The following is a 9,333-nucleotide window of genomic DNA, read 5'->3' as shown; positions in this document are numbered from 1 at the left end:
TGGACTTGGCCAATCTATCACAGTCTTAACTTTGTCAGGATCCATATGTATTACCTCAGACGAGACGATGTAACCTAGGAAAGAAACAGACTGTGCATGAAAAACACATTTCTCTGCCTTGACAAAAAGCCCATTCTCTAGCAACCTCACCTGACGTGTTGCACGTGTTCATGGAGAGACTAGGAAAAAAATCAATATGTCATCCAGGTAAACATACATGAACTGATCTTTGTGTGAGTGCTTGAAAAACCCCTGAAGAGTTGGAAAGCCTGAACAGTATAACCAAGTATTCAAAGTGCACTCTGTGGGTGTTAAAGGCGGTTTTCCATTCATCCCCCTTCCTGATGCGGACCAAATGATAAGCGTTACGTAAATCCAATTTTGTGAAGATGGATGCTTCCTGTAACCTCTCTAAGGCTGTCCATGCCTCTGTTTGATTTCAGAAGGAAAGTAATAAAATAATACCTCAAATAAATTAGATTTAGAGTGTATTGTAAGTTGTAGAAGTTTCAGGACTTTTCAGGACTTCATATTTGTTCAGTTGCACATGCAATTTTTCTTTGTATGTAATAAGTAATAATTCAGTAATAAATCAGTTATTCAGTGTTCATAATGCCAAAATGGATCCATAAACAGCTTCATTGTTGATGACTTAAAAGTATGTAATCATTAATTACCTCTTTATGTAAAATCTCGAAGGACAAAGAAAACACATTATGTAACACTGGCTATAATACAATTACAGATTTACTGCAATAATTATTGAAATAAATGATGAACTTTTCATTGTGAAGCACGTGTACATATAGGCTATGCTATACTATGCTATAGGCCTGTTGGATTCTTCATCCAAAAAAGTTACATCTTTTGCTTTAGTGTGCCTGCTTTATTAGAGGCAAAGGGTTGATCATACCAAATTTGGATTTAGTAGCAAAAATAAATTATACATGCCTTCTATGACTTCTGCACAGCACCGTACATGGATATACAGATTATATAAGCAAACAAATATTTTATTATTCACCTTCTCAGAGAGATTTTTTTGTGGCTTAAATGATTTTTGGTTATTGAGACTGTCTGTTTCAAGTGTGATGTTCTGGCTCAAGGATTCTAGCATTGCTAGAATTTCTTTCAAATAATAATAATAATAATTCAACTAAAAGTGATTACTACAAGACAACCACACGGACAGATAAATTTATATACGAATGGATAGACAGAAAAACATACTTTGTTGCAGAGATATATTTAGGGCACATAGATTTTCATTTTCTTTCTGTAATTCTGTAATGTAATTTTTTGCTGTAGCTGAGTTTTTAGCCAGGCAGGCAGCAGCATTTATTAGCACAAACAAAATGAAGGGAATTTTTCATTCTTTTCCAATGAGCTTCTGTCATCGATGACAGACTACCTATCTTGAAAATAAAATTAAATAAAATCTATTGTCATAAGTTGGCAGCAGCAGCAGCCGCAGCAGTTGTGTGTTCGACTTGTAGCAGACCGATCAGTGTACAGGGCCGTAGTTGGGGTCATATAAGCTCCGGTGCAGGTTTTACAGGTGGGCCCTGTTTGAAATTGTGCAAATAGCACAAATAAACAAATTAAACAATGTTTCAGTTTTTTCAAATTTGAAAAATTGCTTTCTGCATGCACACTGTAGCCTATGCACCGAACAGCGTGCGTGTGCTGAATTAAAGGGTTAGTTCACCCAAAAAAGAAAATTATGTAATTAATGACTCACCCTCATGTCGTTCCAAACCCGTAAGACCTCCGTTCATCTTCAGAACACAGTTTAAGATATTTTAGATTTAGTCTGAGAGCTTTCTGTCCCTCCATTGAAAATGTATGTACGGTATACTGTCCATGTCCAGAATGGTAATAAAAACATCATCAAAGTAGTCCATTTGACATCAGAGGGTCAGTTAGAATTTGTTGAAGCATCAAAAATACATTTTGGTCCAAAAATAACATAAACTACGACTTTATTCAGCATTGACTTCTCTTCCGTGTCTGTTGTGAGCGCGTTCACAATATTGCAGTTTAGCGATATGCGGTTTGCGAACGAATCATTCAATTTAACCGGTTCTTCTTGATCCAGTTCACCAAATCGAACTGAATCGTTTGAAATGGTTCGCGTCTCCAATATCCTGATTAAAGTTGTAGTTTTTGTTATTTTAATTATATAACTAATTTATCAGGTAAAATACACTCTGGAGTCACCGGCCTTTCGGATGGATCAAAAATACATGACAAAGAATCTGGTTTGATGTTCTTGGAACCCGGGCAGTACGATAGAGAAAAGTAAAAACGTCTGAAAAAAGTGCCAACCGAGCCTGCCTGGAGTTGAGTCTTTTGGCAGTTCTAATATATTCTTAATTCTTATGGTCAGTCCAGACAATGAAAGGTACCCCCGACCCTTCCAACCAATGATGCCAGATAAACAATGGGAAAAAAACATTCAAGGGTGCATCTTGTCATCTGAGGAAGCTCATTGGGAAAGCAACGCACCCACTCCCACCTCTGACACGTCGACCTCCACCATGAACTGATGTGTGGAATCAGGGGCGACTAAGATGGGAGCCGAAACGAAGCGACTCTTGAGGTTGGTAAATACAGCTTCAGCTGTATCGGACCACCTGAACGCCGTTCTGTGGAAGTCAAGGTGGTCAGAGGTGCGACTAGTTGGCTGAAGTTGCAAATAAAACGTTGATAGAAATTGGCGAACCCCAGAAACCGCTGTAGGGCCTTACAGGAATCTGGACTTGGCCAATCTATCACAGTCTTAACTTTGTCAGGATCCATATGTATTACCTCAGACGAGACGATGTAACCTAGGAAAGAAACAGACTGTGCATGAAAAACACATTTCTCTGCCTTGACAAAAAGCCCATTCTCTAGCAACCTCACCTGACGTGTTGCACGTGTTCATGGAGAGACTAGGAAAAAAATCAATATGTCATCCAGGTAAACATACATGAACTGATCTTTGTGTGAGTGCTTGAAAAACCCCTGAAGAGTTGGAAAGCCTGAACAGTATAACCAAGTATTCAAAGTGCACTCTGTGGGTGTTAAAGGCGGTTTTCCATTCATCCCCCTTCCTGATGCGGACCAAATGATAAGCGTTACGTAAATCCAATTTTGTGAAGATGGATGCTTCCTGTAACCTCTCTAAGGCTGAAGACATCAATGGCAACAGATAAGTATTCTTCACCGTAATGTTGTTCAGCTCTCGGTAATCAATACAAGGTCACAGAGAACCATTCTTCTTACCAACAAAAAAGAATCCTGCCCCCACTGGAGAAGAGGAATGGCAGACGAACCCCCATGCTAGAAAATCAGAAACATATTTCTCCATGGCCTCCCTCTCAGGAATAGAAGGAGAGTAAAGCTTGCCTTTAGACGGGGACTTACCTGGGACTAACTCTATGGCACAGTCTTAGGGATGATACAGAGGAAGACTTGACACCTCCTTTAGGTCCAGATACTCTGCGGGCAAGTTTGACAAAACTGCTGCCTTCTCCTGAAAAACCAGAACCAGACACAGAAGAACAAGCAGATACCAGACAGGACTCATGACAACTTTCGCTCCACGAGGTGATGGAGTTGGAACCCCAATCCACTCATGGATTGTGCTTGGTGAGCCAAGGGTGACCTAGGACAATGGGTGCCACAGGGGAGTCCAGAAGGAGGAAGGTAATGGTCTCAGTGTGATTTCCAGATGTGCGGAGAGTAATGGGTCCAGTGGTGAAGGTGATGTTGGGAAGTTCTTGGCCGTTGAGAGCCCTGATGGAGATCTGGTGCAAGAGAGAAGTGATGGGGAGTTTCAACTGTTGTGTGAGAGTGGTGTCCATGAAATTACCCTCCGCTCCGGAGTCCAGAAGGGCTTGACAGGTGTGCGTGTTGTTGGCCCATCTCAGTCTCATCGGAAGGAGAGTGGATGATTAGGACTTCCCGGCGAAGATCCCATCCGATAGTAGCCTCAAGTTTACTACCGGGCCTGCTCTTTTACTGGGCAGGAGAGTAGAAAATGTCGGGGAACAGACGGTGAGGGCAGCACAGCGGGAGTGGTTAGCTGTTGAATTTGCTGGGTGAGCTCGGACATCTGCATCACCAGCGCTTGGACTGCGCGTCCAGTGTTAACGGTGCTCTCCTGCTGTCGATCCATACGGGTGACGAATTCAGATAGTGAGGTTTATGTATCATAGATTATGTGTCATAACAGAACCCAATACAGACTTAAGTCTTTTAGCAAACATAATAGCTTAAATTTTATAATCATTGTTAAGCAGAAAAATGGGATGCCAATTTTAAATTAAAGTGAATTTTTATTAGGTGTTGGAATTAAAGTAATTAAGCCTTGAGTGAGAGTCGGGGGGAGAGTCTCATTCTGTAAATAAGGAATAAATAAGGAGAAAGTTCTTTAGAGAACTGTTTATAGAACTCTGCGTTAAGCCCGTCCCTTCCGAGAGATTTATTGTATTTAAGTTATAAAATTTAGTTACTAACTTCAGATAAGGTCATTTTTACTGTCAAAAAGATTTCTGTCATCTCTTGAGATACAGTATACTGGTTAAATAAATACCCCAGTGCTGTTCTTATTTTAGATGGGTATTTCAATATGGTTTTAAATATTTTAAATATTTAGATAGGTTTCCCCCTAGAGTTGCTTCTAGAAGTCTAATTATGAATAATTTGCGTTTTTGTGTTGTTGATACTGTGAAGAGAAATATATCCACAGCAGTGAATCTATATGTGGAGCAGCAAGGACCTTTCTGGGCAGTCCTGAATATATTACAGGACTCATTTTTAAATAAATGAATAAAATATTTTGATGACATTATTTTTTAAATCAACCTCACTTTACAGCATTTTTACACAAGTGCCTAAAACTTTTCACAGTACTGTACCTTAGCAGGAAGGTTTCTTTAAGTGTCTTGAAGACATTGCCACTGTTTATCTAGATCTAGTTGGATTTATTATTTAGTTGTTTTTTCATGTAATCCCAGACAGACTGGATGATGGTGAGATCAGATGTCTGTGTGGAGAACTGGCTGCTGTCAGACTCCTTGTGCTATATATATGCTTAATGTAATAAAAAATATAAAAGTAAGTGAAAATATAGATTTTGAGTTTAATATTTAAACTTTGATTCAATTTGGTCATGTATTCAATATGTTCATGTATTCAATTTGTTTTAGACGTTCTTGAAAGACACTGAGACTCCTACAGTCCTCCAGGTGGCAGTAACACATCAGTTGTCCGTACAAGAATATAACGGTGAGTGAGAGTCCAGATGATGAATATATTTCAGAATGCACAGAAACAGTTTAGGGTTTATGATTCTTCTAAAACATTTAAGATATACAGAGTTGATTTGTGCAATTTAGTTTTTTTAAGCATATAATATATTCTTTAATCGCGGCATCACACTCCATCCCAGCAGGTGGCGGAAATGCACCTTAAGCTGGTTTGCCATCCGCCATTAAACACAGACGAAGAAGAAGAGAGTCCAGCTGACTGGAGTGCACCATGGCAACAGATTCAGCTCAAAACTTTAGCTATCAGCCTTTCAGAAGTAAGTGCTTTGTTTCTTAAATACGTACGGTAAATTCTCCTTATGGCTGCCTCAAATAAAAACACAACAGAGTGTTAATTTTGACATGAATTTGCATGTATCGACGTATTGTAGTGTCTTATTTAAAAAGTAAACATACTTCGCAGTTAGCGACAGGCGAACTAAAATGCTTCCCACAATATCAGACATTCATCATACCACAAAATTAGACACTGTATGCGTTATGTATATATATTTTTAATTTCATTTAAATTTAAATTAATTTTCTGGAATAATTTGAACGCACTTTGTTATACTCTTTCCTTACCATGAGTATTGTAAGATGCAAGATGCTTAGACATGGAAACGTGTAGCCCATCCTATCACAAGAGGGCACTTACGACCATCTTCTTCGTCAATGATGGGGCCTGATCTGTTTGTATTTGTGTGTTTATCTGGTTTAGAGATTAGATGCACAACTCTCCTGTTGCTGATGGTTTGTTGTACATCAGGAGTAACTGGAAACCAGATCATCCAAGAGGATCATTTAGGCAAGCATAACCATGAACACAATGCAAATGTGTTCCTTGGCTCTAAGGTATCAGCACTATGGTTCTTAGTAACAGTTATTTATCTCGTTTCGTTTGACCAACTAACTATCATTGTTTTTCAGGACAAAGATGAAATACAAAAACTCAGCCCATCTGAGCAGCGAAAGCGACTGGTAGAGATAGTGAAGAAGATTGACACCAACTCTGATAAATACCTTACTCCAGGTCAGCTCTGATTTAAATAACAGCTATATTATCATGTACACATGAGATTTGTCTAAAATACAATTCAGGAGTTTGGGGTCAGTAAGATTGTTTTAATATTTTGAAAAAAGTCTAATGCTCCCCAAGGCTGCATTTTTTGATAAAAAATACAGTGAAAACCGCTATGTTGTGAAATTATTTTACATAGTAAAATTACTGTTTTCTATTTTAATGTATTGTAAACTGTAATTCATTCCTATGATGGCAAAGCTGAATTTTCAGCATCATTACTCCAGGCTTCAGTGTCACGTGATCCTTCAGAAATCACTCTAATATGCTGATTTGCTGCTCAAGAAACATTTCTTATTATTATCAGTGTTGAAAGCAGGGTAATATGTTTGTGGAAACCATGATGCATTTTTCCAAGATTCTTTAATGACTATAAACTACAAAGAATATGTTATTTGGAATATAAATATTATGTAACATTGTAAACGTCTTTAATGTCTTTAATGTGTCCTTGCTGAATAAAAGTGTTTATTTCTTTGTAAAAAATAATACTGACCCCAAACTTTTGAACTCTAGTCATTGCTAGAATTAAAATACATTATCTGTTGCTTCTAGAGGAAATCACATTATGGATACAGAGGGTGTACAGGAGATATGCACTGGAGGATGCTGAGGAACGCTTCCCTGAGTTTGACTCCAACAATGATGGTCTGGTATCTTGGGACGAATACAATATGGTCTTGCATGGTCATACTGTGGAAGTTGATGTAGATGTTGTGCTTGATGACCCCGAGGACGAGTCTCTCAGATTTGTATGATGCATAGTTTATTATTAACATTTCATATTGTGGAACAGCAAAGAAAGGTCTTGCGTGATTGAAAACGAAATAGTTTTATCCACTCACAGCTCCATGCAAAGGAAAAAAGACGTTTTGACTTTGCCGATATGGATGGCTCAGCTGGCCTGAACTTAACTGAGTTCCTTGCATTTACTCATCCGTCTGAGGTGGATCACATGGCTGTAAGTATAAAAGGAAGCTGCAATAAATCATAAATGTGATTAGAGATTAAACATTCATGTTAGCTATGCGCTTTGTGCTTCTAGGATTTTGCCATTGAAGACGTGCTTTCTGAATATGACTTGGATAAAGATGGATTCATCAGCTTGAGTGAATTCATTGGAGATCTCAGAGCAAATGGTATAACTACGTTTGGATTAATAACAATATATTTTGTCAATACACTAGTGATTATTTAAAAAGAAAATTCCAACAACCAATTAATGGCTGAAATTACATTTCTAAACTATATTGTCTGAATAATGACAATCACTCATTTTAAATAGTTGGCGATATATTAAATAGTTGGTCATATTTTAATGCCCAGTATGAAAAATTAATGTTAATTTTGAGGTTTGCTAAACATAACATTTAACAGTTTTATTAAATTATTTGCATTTTTGTAGAATTTAATAGGGGAAATAAATATATACAATTAACTAGTGACCAATACTGATGCATTCAGAAATCTCTAATAGCAGGCCATAAGCAAAATGGTGCCAATATATCGTGCGTCCTCATGTCATTCAGTTTGGCTATACAGATTTATGGGAGATGTTAGAATCTAGATTTTCCAGGAGAGTGGTAAATTATTATCAGAAACATAAGTTTGCTTGTCTGTATTTAAGAGCAGGAAGAGCCCTCGCAGTGGGAGGTTGAGGAAACTGTGCGTTTTAAAGATCTCTATGACCAGGATAAGGATGGTAAACTCAACAGAGATGAACAGCTCCGCTGGGTCGCTCCCAACACCTATGGCTCAGCACGAGAAGAAGTCAGTCAATGTGCCGTTCATCCTCTAATGTGTTCTTTACATCTTTAACAAGTTGTTCTAAATATTTGTTTTTACTTGAATGTTGAACAGGCTATACATCTGATCAAGGAAATGGACCAAGATGGTGACGGAAGGCTCTCGGAGACGGAGATTTTAAAAAACCAAGACACTTTCATGAACAGTGAAGTGACCGATTACGGCAGACAGCTTCATGTGCCACATGATGAATTGTAATAGTTGAAAACTGTTATAAATTGTTCTTTTTTTTTTACAAATTAATTTTTATTAGATGACATGTAATTGGTACACTAATATCACACAGCCCATGCATCTTGATTTGCAAATACAGATTACCATAAAAATAATGTAATGATGCAGAGTTCAAAAATATCAATAAAATGTTACATCATGTACAGCCCCCCCCCCACCCACAAGGAAGCAAAGGCATATATTCAGTTTTAATGCACATATGGAAATAACATAAGTAGTCAAATCTTGTTTTGACAATAAAGTAATCAAAATGTATAATTTAACTTACAGTCTGCAAAGGAGTGGAAAAATGTGTTCAAATACTCAAAAACAAAATTTCATAATACAAGCTTATAGATAAATAAGCTTTTTTCCATAAAATCTGTTTGGATGTGGTAAAACTCAAAAACTGGCCATAACTGTATCTTTGAAATAACAATTAGGCGTAAAAATACCTTCATACATGTAAAAAATCGGCTGAGAACTGAACAAACGGTAGTAACCTGGCTCAGAGGAAGATAGGATTCATGTTTAATGGCAGTTTTTCTTGTGATTAAAGGATAACACAAGACTACTTCACCTTGTCAAATTTCACAAATGGTTGTTGAAAGCAAAAATGCTATGTAAAGCATATATTTTATGAGGAAGTGTGACATGCTAGAGCAAAACAGGCGCAATTTTTTAAATCAGCATCCCAAAATTAGTAAGAAACAAGTAGGTTTGGGTTTCATTCAGCAAATATAATTCAGTGAAATAGACTTGAGCTATTGTGACATTGCCTTTTGTCTGAACTAAGCTGTATAAGACGCACTTTTCTTTTGCTCCTCTATATAAAATCAGTAGTTATCACTTTCAATTGCTGTGCTATTGCTTGGAGTCAATAGATAGTCAAATCAATAGGTCTGTATCTTGATTTAACTGCTACTGCTTCGCTTT

General features: G+C 37.5%; 1 protein-coding gene across 1 annotated transcript; it reads left to right on the top strand.

Moving 5' to 3' along the window:
• Positions 1–5,418: 5,418 nt before the first annotated feature.
• LOC127934448 (reticulocalbin-2-like) lies at positions 5,419–9,253 on the top strand. The gene is made up of 8 exons (XM_052531836.1): positions 5,419–5,575; positions 6,019–6,152; positions 6,228–6,330; positions 6,934–7,130; positions 7,226–7,339; positions 7,424–7,517; positions 8,006–8,148; positions 8,239–9,253. Exons 1-8 carry the CDS (start codon positions 5,530–5,532, stop codon positions 8,380–8,382), a joined length of 975 nt encoding a protein of 324 aa, XP_052387796.1. The 5' UTR covers positions 5,419–5,529; the 3' UTR covers positions 8,383–9,253.
• Positions 9,254–9,333: the final 80 nt, after the last annotated feature.

Source organism: Carassius gibelio, chromosome A18 (genome assembly GCF_023724105.1).
Source record: "Carassius gibelio isolate Cgi1373 ecotype wild population from Czech Republic chromosome A18, carGib1.2-hapl.c, whole genome shotgun sequence".
Lineage (NCBI taxonomy): Eukaryota > Metazoa > Chordata > Actinopteri > Cypriniformes > Cyprinidae > Carassius > Carassius gibelio.
This window is presented reverse-complemented; position numbering and strand designations above follow the sequence as displayed.

Bases quoted from the DNA above. Each gene is read 5' to 3' on its own strand.
- LOC127934448 (XM_052531836.1), top strand. From the start codon at position 5,530: ATGGCAACAGATTCAGCTCAAAACTTTAGCTATCAGCCTTTCAGAA. The intron at 6,331-6,933 runs GTCAGCTCTGAT...TGTTGCTTCTAG, and splicing joins TGATAAATACCTTACTCCAG to AGGAAATCACATTATGGATA. The intron at 7,340-7,423 runs GTAAGTATAAAA...TTGTGCTTCTAG, and splicing joins CTGAGGTGGATCACATGGCT to GATTTTGCCATTGAAGACGT.